General features: G+C 46.1%; 2 protein-coding genes across 2 annotated transcripts in view; one reads left to right on the forward strand and one right to left on the reverse strand.

Moving 5' to 3' along the window:
* Nucleotides 1-12,876: 12,876 nt before the first annotated feature.
* On the reverse strand, nucleotides 12,877-14,692 carry LOC141191526 (oocyte zinc finger protein XlCOF7.2-like). The gene is made up of 3 exons (XM_073661417.1): nucleotides 14,403-14,692; nucleotides 14,196-14,319; nucleotides 12,877-14,112 (listed from the first exon to the last, which is right to left on the reverse strand). The coding sequence occupies exons 1-3, from the start codon at nucleotides 14,424-14,426 to the stop codon at nucleotides 13,991-13,993; spliced, it is 270 nt and encodes an 89-aa protein (XP_073517518.1). The 5' UTR covers nucleotides 14,427-14,692; the 3' UTR covers nucleotides 12,877-13,990.
* Nucleotides 14,693-14,713: 21 nt separating this feature from the next.
* LOC141191533 (gastrula zinc finger protein XlCGF53.1-like) overlaps nucleotides 14,714-22,845 on the forward strand; it is a 65,506-nt gene continuing 57,374 nt past the window's right edge. The window contains exon 1 of the mRNA XM_073661425.1: nucleotides 14,714-14,780. The gene's annotated coding sequence lies outside the window, so the exon portion shown is untranslated. The remainder of the gene's footprint in view (nucleotides 14,781-22,845) is intronic.

Below are 22,845 nucleotides of genomic sequence, written 5' to 3' on the forward strand. Positions count from 1 at the left end.
CGGCGGCACTGTCACCCACATCCCTTCCTCGGCCTTCCTTGAAAGGGATAGGATCCTGGTCTTCTACCAGGGGCAACCGAAGGTGTGCCACAGGTGCGGCGATCCTACGCACCTTAGTGCAGCCTGCAGGGTGCAGAAATGCACCCTGTGTGGCGAGGTTGGCCATCTCGCCGCCTCCTGTGGTACGGTTAGGTGCCACCTGTGTGATGCCGTCGGGCATCCATTCAGCCGCTGCCCTCGTTCCTTTGCCAATGCTGTCTTCGGTCAGGTGGGGGGGTAACCGTGTCGGGGTAAATCACGGCGGTGCACCCCCTGTGGGGCCTGAGGTCGGCGGAGGTGAGGGAACTGTAGGGCCAGTGAAGAAGAGCAGCAGGGCCCACAACCCCTCTTACCAGCGGAGGCAGGTGAGGCGTCATGAGGGGGAGGGGCAGTTGGATCCCCAGGCAACTGGGGTGATGACAGTCCCCCCTCCGGGGGTTTCGGCTGGCGCCACTGAGGCCCTGGGGGAGAAAGCGGTGAACGAGGAGATCAGGAGGCTGGAGAGGGAGGAGACGGCTGCGCTCTCAGATTCCTCCCAGTATGAAAGTGTTGGAGGGGACGAGGCGCAGCCTAGAGCAATGGATGGCAGTGCAACCCTAGTTAAGAGGAAGAAGAACAAGAACAAGAAGAACAAAGGGAAGGGGGTTGTTAGATCTGCCCCCCCCCTGACCAAAAAGGTGCCGGTGGAAGGCTCCGCGACCTCCCCTCTAGTCCCGGTCTCTAACCGCTTCCAAGCCCTTGAGGACCCTGATGTGCCGGGGGTCGGGGGTGAGGAGCCGGGTGTGCCATCCGTGTCATCTGGGGAATCTGTGGGGGATGGCGGGGTCCCTTCTTCGGGGGTTACACCATCTTCCTCTGGGGGAGGGACTGTCCCCATGCCCGGTGGTGAGGAAGGGAAGGGGGGCTCCATGGATACCTCGGTCTCCCTCAAGCGCCAGGAGTGTGATAGGGGGAGTAGTACGGGGCCCCTTTCGGATGGTGAAGAGGGTGGGAGGAAGAAAAAGGCCATCTAAATCGATCATCCAATGGCGGCACCCACCCCGTTGACACTGGCGTCCATTAATGTCGCCAGTATTAAGTCTGATGCGGCCAGATTCACGGCCTTTGATTTTTTCACCCGGGTTGAGGCTGAAATTTTATTCTTGCAGGAGACCAGGCTAACGGACATGGGGGCCATTCACAAGGCGAAAAGTGAGTGGAGATGTGGGCCCTCATACTGGTCTCTTGCGGCCGAGCCGTATAGCGGGGTGGCGGTCCTTTTTAAGGCCGCAACGGTTGAATGCCGGAGGGTTATCGAGGTAGAAATGGGGAGGTGCTTGGTCTTAGACGTCTTCATGAGGGGACAAGAGCTACGGCTCATAAACATCTACGGTCCTCAGTCTAAGTGGGACCGCAAATGTCTCTTTATGAAGATCAAGCCCTATCTTTTTACAAGCCGGCAGGTGGTCTTTGGAGGTGACTTCAACACCGTCACAAGATTGCGTGACAGGGGAGGTGCCAAGGGCCGGCTGGCTTATGATAGCATTGCCTTGAATAGCATAGCTAGTGATGCTCGCCTGGTGGATGTCCACATCCGGCACACCCCAGGTCACAGTGGGTTCACCTATTTCAGAGGTAGCTGTAGGTCAAGGATAGACAGGTTTTTTTTAAAGGAGGAGGCCGTCTCTTCAGCAGTGTCCGCTGTGGAGGTGGATTTCTCCGACCACTGTCTAATTTTCTTTTCCTTGAATGTTGCAGAAACCCCCCTGATGGGGAGAGGACTATGGAAGCTGAATTCATCCCTGCTGGAAGAAGCGGAGGTGAGACAATCCTTTGAGGACTTTCTTCAGAGCCAGGTACCGCTATTGGATCTGTGTAGCACTAAGTCAGAGTGGTGGGAGATGTTCAAGGATCGGGTTGCGAGCTTCTTCCGCCAGCTCTCTAGCCTCAGGAACCTGAGTAAGTACCGTTTGTACCAAGGTCTGAGGAGGAAACTCGAACAGCTCGTTTCGACTGGAGGTGACCGCGAGGAAATCTCCAGGGTGAAGTCTTTACTTAAGAGGTGTCAGTACGATAGACACACATCTTTAGTTTTTGAGAGGGATTTCGGGAGGTACCGCTCGCCCGACCCCTACAGAAATTGTAAGATGTCAGTAGGTTGTAAAGTGGTGACCGGCCTGATTGACGGTACAGGCTCCCTGAACCGATCCAAATCAGGGATCTTGGAAGTCGTCAGATCGTTCTACTCACGCCTCTTGGGAAAGAGGGATCTGAATCGGGACGTTATGTCGGCTTTCCTGGCTGAAGCCGTCCCTGAACCAGGGGATGACCCCTCGCTTGGTGTTTTGACTGAGGTAATCAGGGAAGAGGAAGTGAGACTGGCCATTGATGAGCTCCGGCCCAAAAAATCGCCTGGTCCAGACGGCTTAACGTCTGAATTCTACAAGACCTTTAGGGACTCCTTGGTCCCCCTCTTGACGGAGGTGTTAAATGAATGCCTCTCCTCGGGTGCTCTTCCCCGTTCAATGAGGAGGTCCGCCCTGATTATCCTGTCAAAGGGTAAGGACTCGTCCCGTATTGAGAATTGGCATCCCATAGCGCTTCTCAATACGGACCGGAAGGTACTGGCTAAGATACTGTTTAAACGGTTGGTGAAATTTGCGCCCCGGCTCCTTTCGGGGTCCCAGCACTGTTCTGTTCCAGGCTGCAGCACTTTTAGTGCTGTGCTCGGTGTCCGAGAGGCAGTGGAGGAGGGCAGGGCTGGTGTCTGGAAGGGGTTCCTGCTGTCCTTAGACCAGGCAAAAGCCTTTGATCGGGTGAATCACGACTACCTCTGGTCAGTCCTTCTGAGGTATGGCCTGCCCGGGGGGTTTGTAAATTGGTTAAAGGCATTGTATACAGGGGCAGAGACTTTCCCGTTGGTGAATGGTTGGTCTGGCCGCCCTTTTGAGGTGGAATCCGGGGTTCGTCAGGGCTGTTCGTTGAGCCCGCTGTTATACGTGTTTGCCATCGACCCCTTTTTAAGGAGGATCGAGGGTGGACCATTGGCGGGAGTCCGGATGCACGTGGTGGCCCCGGAGGCCACCTTGAGGGCAGTGGCGTATGCTGATGATGTCTCCCTTTTTGTGTCCTCGAAGGAGGAGGCCGACTGGGTGATGTCGGAGGTTGACCGCTACTCGGAGGCATCCGGGTCGAAGATTAACCAGGAAAAATGTGAGAGTCTCTGGCTGGGAGGGGGAGACCCCAGTTTTTGTCTCCCGGACACCCTCCCAGAGCCCCAGTCCACGGCTAAGATCTTAGGCATCATTTTCGGCCCGGGGGATTACCCCCAACAAAATTGGGAGGGCAGGCTAAAGATCGCCGCCCAGAAGGTGGACCAGTGGAAGGGTTGGACTTTAACCCTGAGGGAGCGGGTGAACCTGATCAAGGGGTACTTGCTTCCATTGTTAAATTACCTGGGCAGCGTGTGTATCTTGCCAGAACCTCTCTGGACACGGGTCTATGGCCTGTTTTTCCAGATGTTATGGGCAAACAGGCTTAACCTAATCAAGAGGGAGGTCACGTACCATACGAGGAGACTAGGTGGGTTGGGTATGGTCAACCCGGTGGTGTTCCTAGTGAATGCCTTTCTTAAGACCAATGTGGCAAACCTCTGGTCAGAGAGGGCTCCTCCGTGGGTATTCTCCTGTAGGGGGTGGCTTCAGCCTTTCTTCCAGGAATGGGAGAGAGGAGGACGTGTGAAGGATCTGCGCACAACGCACGGGCATCTCCCGGCTTATGCTACCCCGGTTTTGAAGGTAATCCGCCGGTGGGGTCTGGGAATGTGGGAGATCAGGACCATGCCGAGGAAATTCCTTGACAGGAGGGTCCTGTTGACCCATTTCCAGAAGCCTCTGGCCCTCAAGGAGTGCCCAAGTCGGGATCTGGAGGGGGGGCTGAGGTTATTAAATTCTGCCCGGATCCCCCTGAAGTTTTGGGACTTGGCTTGGCGCTGCTTCCACGGGAGGCTGTATGTGAGGGGCAATTTGAAGTACAGGAATTCCGATGATCGGGGTTGTCCTCGTGAGGAATGCTGCGACGTGCTGGAAAGCATGGAGCACTTCCTCCTTCATTGCCCCTTCAATACAGGGGTCTACACCAGGGTGAGTGCTTCCATAGGCTGGCCTCAGCTGGCTCGCCTCTCCTATCCGGAGTGGGCATATGGAGCATTCAGGTCCCTTGGTGGCCGAGTTCGGGGCACTTTATTCTTAGTCAATTTAGTGGTTAGGTATTACACATGGAATGCACGCTGTCTAGTGTCAACGCAGCAAAAGGTCCTCCCCGAGGAAGAGGTGGTTAGGAACATTCTGGGTGACCTTGGTAAAGTGCGCTCGCTGGATTTTGACAGGCTGGGCGCAAGGAGGGCTTCTCTCCTTTGGAGGGGTTTCTCCTTCAGTGTGCCCTAGGGACAGATAAACTGTGTTAATAATTTTTGTTCTCAGAGAGGGATAGTTAGTTAGGTATATAGGGGCAGTGTGTTTTAGGGACAGTCAGGGCCAGAATAGGGCGAGATAGATAGGCACGAGGTGAGGTAGATAGGGCTTTAGGGACAGAGAGGGACAGGTAGGGACAGGTTTCTTTTATGTAGGGATAGTTTTTTTTTTATGTGAGTGATAGGAAGGGAGAGTTAGTTTCTCTTTTTTCTTTTAAAATGTAGGGAGAGTGCCTGTCTGTCCGGCTCCCGGTGGTGGGCTGTTACTTTTCACTTATAGCTTTTTGTTTTTCAGAAATATTAAGGTGTATGGGGCTCGCAAGCACCGAGCCATGGCTTAAAAGGTGTAAGTTGATAATGTTGTATAAGGTTGATAATGTTGATAAGGTTTGTTTTGTACAATGTAATGTAATGTAATGATAGGTATAATAGTAACTTAAGGTAATGATAGGTATAATGATAGTCTAAGTGATGTTCCAGTGGCTTATTGGGATAATGCACATGTCTTGTAAACAGGTGTTCAAGAATCCACGGAAAGCTTCTTTTATATATAGAAATAACGTGTGGTGTAGGGACAGGGAAAAAAATAAATAAATAAAAAAATAAAAATAAATAAATAAATAAATAAAAAAATAACAATAAAAAAAAAAAAAAAAAAAAAAAAAATGTGTGTATGTGTATGTATGTGTATATATATATATATATATATATATATATATATATATATATATATATATATATATATACATGTATGTGTGTGTGTGTGTATATATATATATATATATATATATATATATATATATATATATATGTAATAGTGTATATAGAATTTTGTAAGTTCCCGTTGGTTTTCTTTTTTTTTTTATGTTTATGTTGAAGGGCGATGGACCGTGTTTTGAGTAGACTGTAGTATGTCTGGGTATATTGAATGTATGGTAATGCGGTCCCTGTCTCTTTTCTCTCCCCTTTCCACAAAAACACCGGAGCCTGAAAGGAGGCGGAGAGGAGGAGGGACAAAGAGAAATACAAAGAGAGCAAGGGAGAGCGAGGGAGAGAAGAGAGCAGAGAGCGGAGCCGAGCCAAATATGGACTCAAAGGACTCATGGACTCTCATGGACTCTCGTGGACTCTCGCGCAGTGAAATGGACTCTTATGGCCCTTGTGGACCCTGAACCAGCATATGGGTAAAGTCTTGGATTCAGTTTTTGGACATTCATCAAGACATCTTGGTATGGTCTACCCTTTCCTTTTGTTTTGGGCAGCTTAGCCTCTTTTTTTTGTTGACAAAAACTTTGTAATGTTATGGGGTGGGGATTAATGGATGTTGACAGCGTGTGTATAGGTTTTCTATTTTTATAATAAAAAAGAGTTCCAGCTCCAGTAGCGTCCACTAAAGCTGCTGCAGTTAAAAAGCTTTTATAAGGATCGAGCTTGGCGGTCCACCGCAAGGCGTCCTACTGCCAGTCCCAGCCCCTATGCCTTGGGGTACCTCCCCGATGCTCTTCACTGAGTGTCCCGGGGGCCCGAACCATTTCCTTTGAAAAAATTAAGTGTCCAAACTACAGTGGTGTAGCTTGCTTAACAGCTGGGATAATCCGCTAACTAGCAGACACTGCTACTAGGCACAAAGTATTTCCTGGGCTAGATGCAGTTAAAAATTTGTAATTAGATACTCTCGTTGGATGCTGAGAAAGCATTCCATAGAGTCTCCTGACACGCCATATATTATTCTCTTAAAAAGCTTGGGGTAGGGGTCTAGGGGACCCTTTTATAGCCAAAATCACGGCCCTGTATCGCAATACGTCACCTAGGCTGAAGATAAATAGAACATTTTCATCACATTTCATAATCACCAATGGTACAAGGCAGGGATGTCCTCTGTCCCCTCTCTTATACATCCTAGTGACGGAGCACCTGCTCTCATCAATTCGCCATAACCCCAATATTAGGTGGATTGAGGTGGGAGGCACCGAGTACAAGTGCTCTGCATTTGCTGATGATGTCCTAGTATATATCACTCAATCACATATATCCATCCCTGCTGTTAAGGCTGAAATAGATCACTTTGTTACATGGTCAAATTTTAAAATCAATGCAGCGAAGTCTGAGGCCCTCGATGTCTCCCTTCCCAAATCCATACAGGATTCCATCCAGTCCAACTTTCCTTTTGCCTGGCCCTCACAGGGAATCAAATACTTAGGAATTCGTATTCATAGAGACCTCTCCCGTCTATGTTATCTTAATTTTGGGCCCTTTATTGAACAACTCCATACAGACCACGGTTGGCAAGTTAGAACTGTAAGATTCACTACGCGAACCACTGGTGTTTTGTGGAAAAGCACATGTACACTGTGTTCCAAATTATTATGCAAAAAGTGTTTAGGAGTGATAAGGTAAGAATTTTTTTGTTTGTCAGTTAAACTCATTGATGGTGATGTGTGTCAGGGCTCTTTATATCACTGTAAGCAATTGCAGACACCTGTGCTAATTAGTTTGGCAGGTGTGTCCAATGAAAGGCAAGACTTCTTAAGAAGGCTGTCCCACATTATTAAGTAGCCTACATTTTCTGCCAAAATGGGAAAGAAAAAGGATGTGTCGGCTGCTGAGAAGCAACAAATTGTAGAGTGTTTAGGTCAAGGCATGACTACAATCAACATTGCCAGGACACTTCATCCTGATCATCGCACAATCAAGAAGAATGTAGCTGATTCACAGTACACACGTGTGCGTGCTGATAAGGGAAAATTGAGGACTCTTTCCTACAGGCAATTACGTCAGGTTAAAAGAGCAGCGGCAAAAAAGCCTTGTCATAGCAGCAGACAAGTTTTTGAAGCTGCTGGTGCCTCCAACATCCCCCGAACAACAAGATGCAGGGTCCTTCAGAGGTTTGCAGCTGTGCATACGCCATCCTGTCGACCTCCTCTATCCACTGCACACAAGCAGAAACTGCTCCAGTGGGCCAAACAATACATGAAGACTGACTTCAAAACTGTTTTGTTCACCGATGAGTGCCGTGCAACGCTCGATGGTCCAGATGGATGGAGTGGAGGATGGCTGGTTGATGGACACTCCATGCAAACATGGCTACGGCGCCAACAAGGAGGAGGTGGAGTAATGTTTTGGGCTGGAATCATGGGGAGAGAGATTGTCGGCCCCTTTAGGATCCCTGAAGGGGTAAAGATGAACTCCATAATGTATGTGGAGTTTCTCAAACAGCACTTCCTGGCATGGTTCAAGAAGAATAACCGTGTATTCCGCAGCAAGATCATTTTCATGCATGATAATGCACCGTCTCATGCTGCACATAACACATCTGCATCTCTGGCTGATATGGGCATAAAAGTGGGCAAACTTATGGTGTGACCCCCATGCTCCCCTGACCTCAACCCCATTGAGAACCTCTGGAGCATCATCAAAAGGAGTGTCTATGATGGCGGGAGGCAGTTCACATCTAAGCAACAGCTCTGGGAGGGTATTCTGTCCTCATGCAAAACAATTGAAGCAGAAACCATCCAAAACCTGACAAATTCAATGGACGAGACAGTTCAGAAGCTCCTTTCGAACAAGGGGTCCTATGTGCAAATGTAACATCACCTAGAATAAAGTTTTGAGTTGAAAACTGTTTAATTTCAGTTTCTAATAACCTGCTAATGCTTATAATTTCAAAAATGATATTTTTTGGTTCTTTATTAAAATGAAAAGGTTGATCGAAGAGTGTGGGGGATCTAAGAGTGTAGCAACCCAGTAGTCAGGATTATTTCGAATTCTGACAATCTGAGGGTCATGTTGCAGGTAGTGCAGCAAGAAGGCACTCATGTGTTTTGCGCATCTAGGAGCCCCAAAATTATTTTCCGGGCTAGATGCAGCTAAAAATTATTATTAATTTTTAATCTGGTGGAGTTTATTATAGATGGCCTAATAGAATCAGTACTGCACACTGCTACAAGGCCCAAACTATTTTCCAGCCAAGATACAGATAAACATGATTAGTAATTTGAAAGCTTAAAACGGTTGGTGAGGTGATTTTAACAAATGATCAAGCTTTTACTCTCCCCAGGATGACACAGGGGTAGAAAAGTCGTTTCGGATCCATGATTTGTTCATCTTTATGAACGTGAGTCTGTCTACATTATCAGTGGAGAGCCACGTGCGCTTATCTGTCAGCACACCACCAGCAGCGCTGAACACACGTTCAGACAGAACGCTGGCTGCGGGGCATGACAAGATCTCCAAGGCGTAAGTGGCGAGCTCCAGCCATTTATCCAGATTGGAAGCCCAAAAGAGCACGGGTCTAGTGACACAGTCATGGCTTCAATGTTTACTTGGAAATACTCCTGTACCATTGTCTCTAGGCGTTGACTATGTGTCAGACTTCTTGTCTCCTGTGTCCTTGCAAAGGATGGGCTAAAAAAGTGGTGAACTGATTCCGCAAAATTGATGTTACCAGCAGATACTGTGTTTCTGTTACGGTTTGAGTGCTGAACACTCGACGGTTCCACAGTTGGCAAGTTGGAACTGTGAGATTCACTACGTGCACCACTGGTGTTTTGTGGAAAAGCACATGTAAGATTCTGCAACAGTCTCTGCTGATACTCCAGCATGCGTGCATCCCTTTCTATGGCAGGAATAATTTCTGCAAATTCACTTTTGTACCGGGGATCTAACAGTGTGGCAACCCAGTAGTCAGGATTATTTCTAATTCTCACAATTCGAGGGTCATGTTGCAGGTAGTGCAGCAAGAAGGTACTCATGTGTCTTGCGCATCCAGGAGCAGCAAGTCCCTGTTGTGTTGGTGGCGAGGTAACAATCATGCTTCCTTCCTCTGTTCTCTCCCCCCAACCTTGCACAACAGAAATGTGATCAAGGTCTCCCTCATCTGATGAGTCTTCCATCAGTTTGTCCTCCACTTCTTCCTGGGCTCCTGCACCTTCCTCAACAGTTTGGCTGCTACCATGCGCCCTCGTTAATCCCTCTCCCCCACCCTCCCATGCCTGCCGCCTTGGTGCTGCCGACCGTCTGGACCTTGCAGATGTTAGCCCTTCCCCATACAACTCCTCCTCCTCTACTTCCTCCACCTCCTCTTGTGCCACCACCTGACTCCGAATTCTGTTTAACATGTGCTCCAGCATGTAAATCACCGGAATAGTCATGCTGATAATGGCATCGTCAGCACTAAACATCTTCGTCGCCATTTCAAAACTGTGCAGAAGGGTGCATAGGTCCCTGATCTGAGACCACTCCTCCAGCGTGATTTGCCCCACCTCTGGATCTCGTTGGCCCAGGCTATACGTCAGAACGTATCGCACCAGGGCTTGTCTTTGCTGCCACAGTCGCGGCAACATGTGCAGAGTTGAATTCCACCGGGTGGGCACATCGCATTTTAGCCGGTGAAGTGGCAGGCCCAACGACTTCTGTAGAGATGTAAGTCACTGAGCTGCGGGATGCGAACGGCGGAAGTGAGCACACAGCGACCGTGCCCTCTGCAGAAGGCCATCTAGTCCGGGATAGTGGGCTAAAAATTGCTGGACAACCAGGTTCAACACGTGAGCCATACAAGGCACGTGTGTGACATTGCCCCGGCGAAGGGCCGCACCCAGGTTTGCAGCATTGTCGCACATGGCCTTCTCTGGTTTCAGGTCTAGTGGAGACAACCATTCATGAAACTGGTTCTCCAGAGCTGACCACAACTCCTCAGCTGTATGACTCACATTTCCCAGACATTTCAAAGTAAAAACCGCCTAATGACGTTGAGCCCTGCTGCCAGCATAGTAAGGAGGTGTGCAGGATCCCTTCTGCACAGTTAGAAAGCTTGTGGCATGACCAGACAGGCTTTGGGTGCAGGTGGAGGACCGAGAGGCGGTTGAGGAGTCAGAAGCAGTGGAGGAACTTTGAGATAAAGAGGATTGACGCACAACTCGTGGGGACGGCAAGACTTGGACAGCAGCCCCTTGTCCTGCTGTCACCATAGTTACCCAGTGCCCAGTCAGCGACATGTAACGCCCCTGTCCATGCCTACTCGTCCAAGTGTCTGTGGTGAAATGCACCCTGTCACACACAGAGTTTCTCAAAGAAGCGGTGATGTTGTGTGCGACATGCTGGTGGAGCGCAGGCACACCTTTCTTTGAGAAGTAGTGCCAACTGGGCATCTGGTACTGGGGCATTGCGACGGACATAAGGTCTCGAAAATCCTCTGTGTCCACCAGGCGGAAAGGCAGCATTTCTGTAGCCAAGAGCTTGCAGATGGTGAAATTCAACCTCTTAGCTTTCTCATGGCTAGGAGGAAATGGTCTTTTACTTGTCCACATCTGAGGGACCGAGGGCTGGCTGTTGTGCTTAGACGAGGTTGAGAAGGGTGTCCCCAGCAAACTGCCGGTCTGTGAGGAAGATGCAGGCGGACATGTTAGGTTGCCTTGATCCAAAGGTGGTGCTATCGATGTCGGACAGCGCTGAACACCAGCTGGTGTTTCCACCTCCAAAGAAAATGATGACCTGCCAATCACGCTGGCTGTTGCGGGTAAAGAGGTGGCAGGTCTGCGTCCCAAAACAGGTGTGACTGCTGTCCCCCCAGTCACAGAGGATGAAGAGGCCGCGAATGCACAAGATGTGGCAGATGGTGGTTGGCAAGGACGGCTAGGCCGCATTGAAGCACAGTGAGCTTCCCACTGCAACTTATGCTTCATATCCATGTGCCGGTTCATGCATGAAGTACTCAAACTTTGGATTTTTTGGCCTCTACTGAGCTTTTGCTGACAAATGTTACAGATAACACGAGTTGGGTCATCTTTATTGATCTGAAAAAATGCCCAGGCTATGCAAGGCTTAGCACCCATGCACCTGAAGAGCCACCACGACTTGTGGTCAGAGGCAGAGTTTTGTTTTAGGATGCACTTGTTGACGTGCTTCCAGTACTACGTCTCTGTCCAGGAAGGCGCAACCTGACCTCGTCGTCACTAGCATCCTCCTCCACCTCCTCTGCTGACCTCATCGACTGTCTGACTGTGGGTTGACAGTAAGTGGGATCTCCAACCTCGTCATCATCACCCTGTGTGTTATCACACCCGTCGTCCTCAGAGCCAACCTGTTCCTGCCCTGACAAAAAACTAAAGTTGTCGCTCCAATCAGGTATTTGAGTCTCATCATCGTCTTCCTCATTGTCTCCACCAACAGGAGTTACAGTTTGGGAACTTGGGTCGACATTCTGGTCAGAACCTTCTGCATCTGGTCCTGGATCCGACTCATAAAGATTCTGGGCATCAGTGCAGGTCATTTCCTCGTCTGGATTCACAGAAGCTCTGGATCCGACCTCTGATTCTCAGGCTATAGTATGAGTAAACAGCTCTGCAGACTCAACCATCTGTTCTACCCCATACTCAGACGGGCAGCTGGAGACTTGGGAGCTGTGAGGAAACAAGTGCGATTGGGGTGACACCTCTGAGGACTGGAGTATTTGTGATGTTGAAGTTGAGGTGGAGGAGAGCCCACTTAAAGGAGCACTTGATATCCGTTGAAGCACCTGCTGTTTTTGTGCCTCATCTGGAATTTGTAGCGATTGGCATGGCTGTAAGAAAGGGATCTTATCACATTGTCCGCTAAAAGAAGTAGACATCTTAGTTTGGCTGGAAGTTGGTCTTTCTTCTGCAGATGTTACTGTTGCTTTAACACCTACCCCACGGACACAACTTTTTTTTCCATTCCCAACACGCCTATTCCCCTTTCCACCAGCAGCAGGCTTTTTTCCACTCATTTTGGTGGTTAACTAATTCACAACTCTGGAGTTGTTTGCACAAAAAACAATGGATGGGAACTGAGCAGAGCTTAGTGGCCAAACTGTGGTATTAGCCCAAAAGTATTGGCTGGGTTAGATGCAGATAAAAATTATTTTGAATTTGTAACCTGGTGGAGGTTAGTATAGATGGACTAATAGAACAAGTCCCACACACTGCTACAAGCCAAAATATTTTTTCAGAGCTAGATGCAGATAAAAATTATATTGAATTTGCAACCTGGTGGAGGTTAGTATAGATGGACTAATAGAACAAGTCCCACACACTGCTACAAGCCAAAATATTTTTTCAGAGCTAGATGCAGAAAAAAATTATATTGAATTTGCAACCTGGTGGAGGTTAGTATAGATGGACTAATAGAACAAGTCCCACACACTGCTACAAGCCAAAATATTTTTTCAGAGCTAGATGCAGAAAAAAATTATATTGAATTTGCAACCTGGTGGAGGTTAGTATAGATGGACTAATAGAACAAGTCCCACACACTGCTACAAGCCAAAATATTTTTTCAGAGCTAGATGCAGATAAAAATTATATTGAATTTGCAACCTGGTGGAGGTTAGTATAGATGGACTAATAGAATAAGTCCCACACACTGCTACAAGCCAAAATATTTTTTCAGAGGTAGATGCAGAAAAAAACTTATATTGAATTTGCAACCTGGTGGAGGTTAGTATAGATGGACTAATAGAACAAGTCCCACACACTGCTACAGGTCGAAATATTTTTTCAGAGCTAGATGCAGATAAAGATTATATTGAATTTGCAACCTGGTGGAGGTTAGTATAGATGGACTAATAGAATGATGCTATGCCCAAAAGGTTTTACTTCACTAGGTGCAGTAAAAAAGTGGTATTCTATACACAGGTGGTGTAGCTTGCAACACAGATAGGCTACTCCACTGACTAACACACACTGCAAGAGGCCAAAAAGGATTTGCTTTGCTAGATTTAGCCAAATGCTGTGAAAAAAACTTGCACAGCACTGGCACAGACCAGGCTGGCAAAAAGTGATAGGAACTGATGTAACCTAGCCCGCAAAAGGACTGCAATTACAATTAGTCTTTACTCCCAACCTACCTATTTAAGAGCACAGACCTGCCTGATAAAAGTCGTAGGAAATGATGTAACCTAGTCCTTAAAAGGACTGCAATCACAACTATTCCCTACTCCCAAGCTATCTGTAGATTTGTGCGAAAATTGGCTTGAAATTAACAAAGTATAGCGCACACAGCAACAGCGGTGCGGTCTAACACGCAGCTGCAGCAGTGAGAAAATGGTGGCGACGGGGAAAATGGCTTGGTCTTATAGGGCAAGGACATGTGACATACACTGCCAATGACACATGCCCTTGCTTGTGTGAAAAAAAGCACTTCGCTCCGTGTGTGCGCTGCTGATAGGCTGACAGATTGCACCTCCCCACTGTAAATGCGGGAAAGAGAAAAAAAAATGGAGATCTTCATTACTTCTGCAGAGATCCATCCCCTGCCCCCCCCTCCACCCCGCTGTACACTCAAACTGCGTATCAACATTAATTTTCAGCATTACTGAGAAAAAATCAAGTTATGATTTTGGTGCACGAACAGTTATCGAACATAACCTCGAACAGCCGAATTTTTTTCAAATCGTTCGTGTTCTCTGAACGGCTCGAACACCGCCCAAAACAGCTTGAATTTGAGATTGGCAAACAGTTCGATTCGAACACCGCTCATCTCTACTCATGACACCTTCTCTCCATCTACCAGATGATCCTGAGGAACATTGGGGTCTTCTTGTTTACAGTCCAGTTGAAGAAGAGGATGGGGACATCTCTCCGGTGTTTTCCTCTTACTGTATAGATCTGGAGGAAACACATACAGGGACTGAATTCATTCTTTACATACAGATAATTATAGGCCGTGTGTATTTAGTCCTGTCTATTACCTGGTGATGTGAGGGGCTGGGGAACCTCCATCATGACGTCCTTGTACAGATCTTTGTGTCCTTCTAAATACTCCCACTCCTCCATGGAGAAATAGACGGCGACATCCTGACACCTTATAGGAACCTGACACATACAATGATACCGTCATCCCCCCGATCCCTCCATAGCGTTACTGTATAATGTCCCAGCATTCCCAGCAGAGTCACCTCTCCAGTCAGCAGCTCAATCATCTTGTAGGTGAGTTCTAGGATCTTCTGGTCATTGATGACCTCATGTATCAGGGGGTGAGGTGGAGGTCCTGTGATTGGGCTCAGGGGTCTTCCCCATCCCTCAGACACAGGGTCCTGACAGGGCTCACTAGAGGTCTTCTTCACTACTGTGTAATCCTGGTTATGGAGAGACACATTATCTATCTATCGCCAGGAGACAACTTCATCCAGCAGCATGACAACCAGCACAGCAGAGTCCTGCATCCACTGAGGCCCCTGATCATGTGACCCCTGACTCCTCCCCTCCTGTGACCTCATCACAGGTCCTGTGCGCACAGAGCAGCCATATATGTGGTGGCGGCTCTGCAGGTGGAGGTATGTGGAGACCCCATTACTGGGCACATGGGGCATGAACCCCTTCAGCACGGAGACTCTTTTGGGGTCTTGTGTTGCCCCTTTATAAGAATCATAAGGTTTTTGTTCAGTTTACTGTAATAGATACATACGACCCAACTATGGAGACAGGAAGGGAGGAAATGTATTGTTCTCATAGTACAGGGCCCCTTTACTGACCCCACAGTGTAATGCCCCCATTATGCCCCTTATGCAGGATGTATGATGCCCCCCACGCAGTGTAATGCCCCCATTATGCCTCTTATGCAGTATGTATGATGCCCCCACAGTGTAATGCCCCCATTATGCCCCTTATGCAGGATGTATGATGCCCCCACAGTGTAATGCCCCCATTATCCCCTTATGCAGTATGTATGATGCCCCCCACAGTGTAATGCCTCCATTATGCCCCTTATGCAGTATGTATGTACCCCCACACAGTGTAATGCCCCATTATGCCCCTTATGCAGGATGTATGATGCCCCACACAGTGTAATGCCCCCATTATGCCCCTTATGCAGTATGTATGATGCCCCCACTCAGTGTAATGCCCCCATTATGCCCCTTATGCAGTATGTATGATGCCCCCACAGTGTAATGCCCCCATTATGCCCCTTATGCAGTATGTATGATGCTTCACACAGTGTAATGCCCCTATTATGCCCCTTATGCAGAATGTATGATGCCCCCACTCAGTGTAATGCCCCCATTATGCCCCTTATACAGTATGTATGATGCCCCCACAGTGTAATGCCCCCATTATGCCTCTTATGCAGTATGTATGATGCCCCCCACACAATGTAATGCCCCCATTATGCCCCTGTAATGAAGTGACCGGACACAACACACCAACAAACACAAACCCTCTTTTTTGATGTATATCAGAATTAACTAGGGTTTTTAGGGACAGCCACCGGTGAGTGGGGGCACCATTGTCGTTCCTTAGGGCGCCAACATCCGTGACTAGGCAGTATCAGCTTTGTTTAGGTACAGGATAGGGTACAGTAGTGACTGTATCAATTATTTAGCAGCATCATTGTTTAGATCTGTTTATATACATCCACAACAAGCCATTCCACCCCACGGCTAATGAATAAATACTCACTTAGGCCACGGACCCACTATCAGTATTTAGTCAGTACTTTTTCTCAGGAGTGGGAGCCAAAACAAGGTGAGAAACAATCAGAGAAAAGGTCTAATAGAAACAAGTCACCAATTCTGCATTTATCACCCACTCCTGGGTTTGGCTCCCACTCCTGAGAAAAATACTAACCAAATACTGATCAAATACTGATAGTGGGTCCGTGGGCTTAGCCCCATTCTTGGTGAAGATACTAATAAACCCAGGACCTATGAGATATTTACCACACAATAGTTAGCAGGGCCATTTGATCAATAGCGGCAGCCCATGCGGCACCGAGCACACTTTCCTTCCCCATCATCACAATTTCAGTGATATCCACATTTCCATGACGGTGATACCATTGCATAAATAGTGAATCAGGGAGTGGAAAGCCCACTGATCCACCATTCACCCTTTGCCTGTCTAAGACTCTGTGCACTGTAGGCACAATGGCGTCACTACATCACACCTATAATATGGAGCCTCAGTACTCACACTGCACAGACCGGAGCAGCGCATCTCAGGAACAGGGTTGGATGAATAGTATGTGTTTTAATATTAAGGAATTGTGGGGTCAATCATACTCTGTGGTGTATGTGGGGGCAATCATACTGTCTGGGAGCCCTCATTCTGGGCTAGATAGGCACACATGAGAACAATTTCCTGGTCATGAGTCAGATAGGGAAAAATAAATGAGAAATACAGACATTCAGTCCATCTGGTTGCAGACTTGAATTGATATGGTGTTGTGTGCCAGGAGGGAGACATCAAATAGTATGTTCTGAAGGAAAGCAAAGAAATAATGGCAGTGTGAATCTGGATTCAAGGCAGGGAGCATAGCGGAGACAAAGAGCAGGATAAGGTCCTTACCTCGGGCCAGGAGGCCTACTTAGATGGTACTGAACTTTGCCCTGAGTGGACAGTAGGCTTAATTAAAGGAGATTAAGTTAAGGAAGAATTCCTTATCTTAAGCAAACAATTGTATATACTAGAGAGGAAGCCACAGTGTTGCCAAACTGGGACACAAGTTCTCCTATGGAGAACTGAAGATGCAGTGACATAGAAAGGAGTGTGTGGCCCTCATCGAATGGACTTTGAGTCAGTACTAGTGAGGAGTCGTACCGATGCACCTCAGCCAGTGAGGTCCTCACAAATCAACTGGGAGCTGAGAGTAGGTCTGAGGGCCCATAGCGACACATCTCAACCCGTATGATCCCCACAGGTGATGATGGCCCTACTCATAATAGTTTACTGGACTGTTGTAGCTTGTAACAAAAGTTATGTTCCGTCACTTGTAACCGGAAAGTTCCTGACTCTGCGTAATGCAGAAGAAGCATTCATAAAGTACTGTAGTACTACACGAGTACTGCAGTGTATGAGATCAGTGATAAAAATAAAAATTATACATGTCCCACAGTGAAAAAAGTGAAATTAAATATGTAAAAAACAGGAAACAAATGCACACAAATCCCAAAATTCCTTTTCGCCATTCAAAACGCAGCGATTGTGATACAACAAAAATAAACAAAAAAAAAGTACACATAATTGGTATCGCCGCGTCCGGAATGTCCGGCTCTATAAAACTGGCACATTATTTATTCCATTTGGCGGACACCGTAAAAATAAATAAATAATGAACACGCCAATAACATCACTTTTTCATCATACTGACTCACAAAAAAAGTGAATAAAAAGAGATCAAAAAGCTATGCAAAAAAAAAAATGGTAAAAATGAACCCGCCAAACCACAAAAGACAAGCTCTAATATAGCTCATTCGGCAACAAAAAAAATAAAAAAAAGTTTTAACTCTTAAAATATGGCAATGCAAAAGCAAATAAATTTTTGTAAAATATTATTTTTAGTCTGTAAAAATAGCAAAGAACAAAAAATATAAATCTGGTATTGCTGTAATTGTACCGACCCGACAAACCAATCGGTCTGATCACTTTTACTGAGCGGCGAATGGTGCAAAAAATAAAGAAAAAAATACTGTATTGCTGGTTTTTGTTTATTTTAAGTCTGAAAAATCTGCATAAGAAGCGATCAAAAAATATGTGCAAAATGGTACCAAAAAAAATCTGCAACTTGTCCCGCAAACAATATCCGTCATACAGTTCTGTTTGCAAAAAAATAAAAAAGCTACAGCTCTCAGAATATGGCGACAAAAAAACCCTAATTTTTATAAAAAAGCATTTTTACTGTGTGATAGCAGCAAAACCTTAAAAGAAAAGCAATATACATCTGGTGTCGCTCTAATTGCACCAACCAGAACAATAAATCCGCCTTATCACTTATACCACGCACAAAAATAAAAATAAGAACTATTCTTGTACTGCTGTCTTTGTTCATTCTACCTTACAAAAATCGGAATAAGGCTCAACTCACATTTATCCTGCGATCTTCACTGAGACCTTACGTCGGGATTTCCATGTAAATTCCACAAAACCGAGAGTCAGACAAAACTCCGGACGGAACCACTCACTTATGAGGCTGATGGAGTCACTTTGGACTGGTTTCTGTACCAGCGGTCTCCCATTATTTTAGGCATCTTTAGCACACAAGTGTGGGCGACCACAGATCTGTGGATGCCTAAAAAGATGGATACCACCGGAGCAGATGCCAAACGGAGCGCAAAGTGTCTCCATCTGCCTCTTTATGGTGGGTGGTTCTATTGGATTTTTCGTCTGAATCACATTTTTGTTGAATTTACACAGAAACCCTGCAGGAAGTGCACAGCGTGGAACACAAGAATGCGATCCCTGCCTTATTCTGGAAGCGATCAAAAATTTTGTCCCAAAATATTACCAATAAAAACCCCTAATTTATCCCCACAAATCCAGACCCCACTCAGGTCCGTCATCTGTGACTGGAACTATAGGGGGTTCCCACGTTACTGGTAGAACAAACTCTGAAAAGCAACATGGCTCTCTTCCCCCTCAAAAAATCCATTGGATTCTGCTCTCCCAAATTCAAATGCCCTCCTCCTTCTGAGCCCCACTGTGCCTAAACCACAATAATCGGCCACATGTTTGGCATTGTCATAGTGGGGGGAAAGCACTTAACAGTTTACAGGGTACGAATCGCCAGAAGCACAAGCTGGGCACAATTTATGGGGGCGCTACAATATATGGGGGCACTAAACTGGCAGATTTGCAATTCTCCAGAAAAAGCCTGGCGTGGATGTTACAAAATAGTCACTGCAGCCGTAGATTAATTCATTGAGAGGTGCAATTTCTACAATGGGGTTACTTTTGTCTTTTTTCTGCTGTTCTGACACCTTCGGGGCTTTGCAAATGTCGCCCGCAAACTATTCTAGCAAAATCTGTTCTCAGCCCTGACGTGTGGCCTAACAGTAATTTCTGATGACATATGTGGCTCACTGTGTTCGGAAGAAATTGTGCAATAAATTATGGTGTCCAGTTTAACCTATTAACCCTTGTGTACCTGAAAATTTGCAGCAAATACAATAATTACATTTTATCACTAAAATGTCATATTTCCATGTTTCAGTGTTATAAAATTCTGTGAGGCACCTATGAGTTCAGGATACTCACTACACCCCTAGATGAATTCCTTAGGCAGTGAAGTTTCAAATATGGGGTCACCTCGGGGGATTTCTGCTATTTTCGCATGTCAGGGGCTCTCCAAATGCGACATGGCATTCACAATTTATTCCTGGCACTCTTTCCTTTCCTAGCCCTGCCATGTACCCAAACAAGAGTTTTTTACGACATATACAGTATCATTGCATTTGGAATAAATTACGTAACAAATTATGGGATCCATTTTCACCTATTATCCATCGTGAAAATTGCAGATTTGGGGCTAAAACAATATTTTCGTGAAAAAAATAAACATTTTCCTTATGACGACCTAATATTATCAAATTCTGTGCCGTACCTGTGGGTTCAAAATGCCCTCTATACCCCTGAATAAAATCCTTGAGGGGTGTAGTTTCCAAAATGGGGTCACTTGTTGGGCGTTTCCATCGTTTAGGCACATCAGGGGCTCTCCAAACCCGAAATGACACTTGCAGACCATTCCATCAAAGTCTGCATTCCAAAACGTCCCTCCTTCCTTTTTGAACTTTGCCGTGCGCCCAAACAATAGTTTTCCTCTATGTATGGGTGTCAGGGATTCACAGTGACGACACCGAGGTGATCACACAATATCTCACCGCTGCCGTCACTCTGTCAGAATTGAGCAGAGATTCGCGTGCGCACGATCCCATTACTCACTATGTAGCTATCGGCAAGTGAGCAGAAAGCATATGGCGTATACACCTCCGGATTCCAACGCATGGAATATGTGTATACGCCCCCATATGGTTACTGCCACAGTAGCCCAATTAATATTATTCCCTGCCACCACCGGCTAGATTTGAAATATAATACAGGCTTGGTCGGACGCCTGCGTTTTGCTAGCGTATATGGCTTTGGAGGAGGGAAAGATTACAGAGCAAAAGAAACAGCTCTATTAAATTTTAGATTTAATCCAAAAGGGAGGCAGTGTTATGAAAAATATACAAAGATTTTACAAAAGGGGACAATTACAGTACAGAATATACAGTTACTCAAAATAAACAGGATTAACCCCTTTCCGACATTTGTGGTAAAAGTATGTCCCTGTGCCTTGGGCCTATTGGACCAGGGACGTACTATTATGCAGAATGCGATCGCGCCCACACACAAGCGGTGCGGGGCAATCGCCGCTAGGTGTCAGCTGATAGTTACAGCTGACACCGGGTGCTATGTGCCAGGAGAGGTCCCGCACCGCTCCCAGCACATTAACCCCCGCAGTGCTGTGATCGAAGTATTGTCGGGGCAAGAGGAGGTAAACGCCGATACTTACCTCCTCTCCGGGGTCCCGTTGTGTCTGTGGCCGGGTGTCGGATGTTATCATGGCGACCGGATGTCGTCATAACAACATCCGGGTCACCAGGAGGCAGGAAGTTACTTTGGTCATGCGCATTGCATAACCAAATTATCTTCTGCCTGTGCAGCTCTGAGTGCCTGTATAGCACAGGGATGCTGCTGCATTCCTGTGCTCTACAAGCCATCTGAATGTAAAAAGTGAAAGTCCCATCGTGGGACAATGTGTGAAAGTGCAAAAAAAAAAAAAAAAAATTGTTTTAAAAATATTTTAAAAAAGTAATCCCCAAAAAATAAAAATATACCCATCAATAAATATTATTATGAAAAAATAAATAAATAAAAGTACACATATTTGGTATTGCCACGTCTGGAATGACCTGACCTATAAAGCTGTCCAACTATTTAACCCCTTTAGTGAACACGGTAAAAAAAATAAATTAAAAAGGGAACAAAAAACGGTGCTTTATCATCATACCGCCAAACAAAAAAAGGAATAAAACGCAATCAAAAAACGAATGTAAATAAAAATGGTACAGCTGAAAGCGTCATCTTGTCCCGCAAAAAAAAAGCCGCCATACAACTCCATCAGCTGAAAACTAAAAAAGTTATAGCTCCCAGAATAGATTAATGCAAAAAAAATATTTTTTCTATAAAATAGTTTTTAATTGTGTAAAAGCGCCAAAACATAAAAACTATATAAATGGGGTATTGCTATAAACATACTGACCCAAAGAACAACGCTGCCTTATCAATTTTACCACACGAAGAACGGCAAAAAAAAAACAACAATTCCTGAATTGTTGTTTTTTGTTTATTTTGCCTCCCAAAAATCGGAATAGAAAGTGATCAAAAAGTGTCATGTGTCTGAAAATGGCACCAATAAAAACGTCAACTAGTCGCGCAAAAAACAAGCCATCACGGCCAAAATATGGAAAAATGATAGCTCTCAAAATATGGCAATGCAAAAGCTAGTATTTGCCAAAAAAAAGGGTTTTTTAGTGTGTGACAGCTGTCAATCATAAAAACCCAATATGAATCTGGTATCGCTGTAATCGCACTGACCCGAAAAATAAAGTTGTCTAATCACTTATACCACACGAGGAATGGGGTAAAAAATAAACTCTAGGATTAGGGTTGTGTTGGAGTTAGGGTTGTGCTCGCTAATTGGGTTTGCATCGGGTGCTTGGTTATGCAAGTATCCTGGGTGCTCAAGTGACATGCTCAAGTCTCCGCCCCATATGCTTTGCGGCCAAAAAACCTGGTGGGGATTGCCTGCCATGCACGAGCGATCCCCTCATGTTTTTTTTTGGGTGTCTAACAACCGTGAAACATGCGGGCGGGGACTCGAGCATGTCACTCGTGCACCCGCGATACATGGTGCATACCCGAGTACCCGATGCAAACTTAAGTAGCGAGCACTTGCCCTCAAGACTAATGACAGCTTATTCAGTATGATGACCTAATGTTATCAATTTGTGTATCATACTTCTGGGTTCAAAATGTTCACTATACCCCTTGATAAAATTCTTGAAGGGTGTAGTTTCAAAAATGGGGTCACTTGTGGGGAGTTTCTACTATTTAGGCACATCAGGGGTTCTCCAAACGCGACATGGTGTCCACTTTCAATTCCAGCCAATTTTGCATTCAAAAAGTCACACAGTGCTCCTTCCCTTTTGAACCCTGCCGTGCGCGCAAACACTGTATTTTCCCCACATATGGGATATCAACGTACTCAGGAGAAATTGCACAAACGTTTTTGGGGTCCATTTTCTCCTCTTACCCTTGTGAAAATAAAAAATTTGGGGCTAAAACATCATTTTTGTGGAGAAAGTTTGATTTTTTTTTTTTTTTCACTGCTCCATGTTAGAAACTTTTGTGAAGCACCTGCGGGTTCAGGGTGCTCACCACACATCTAGATAATTTCCCTGAGGGGTTTAGTTTCCAAAATGGTGTCACTTGTGTGGGGTTTCCATTGTTTAGGCACATTAGGGGCTCTCCAAACGCAACATGGCGTCCGCTAATTATTCAAGCAAATTTTACATTCAAACA

Source organism: Phyllobates terribilis, unplaced genomic scaffold (genome assembly GCF_046119375.1).
Source record: "Phyllobates terribilis strain yellow unplaced genomic scaffold, ASM4611937v1 Scaffold_47__1_contigs__length_9908305, whole genome shotgun sequence".
NCBI classification, from domain to species: Eukaryota; Metazoa; Chordata; class Amphibia; order Anura; family Dendrobatidae; genus Phyllobates; species Phyllobates terribilis.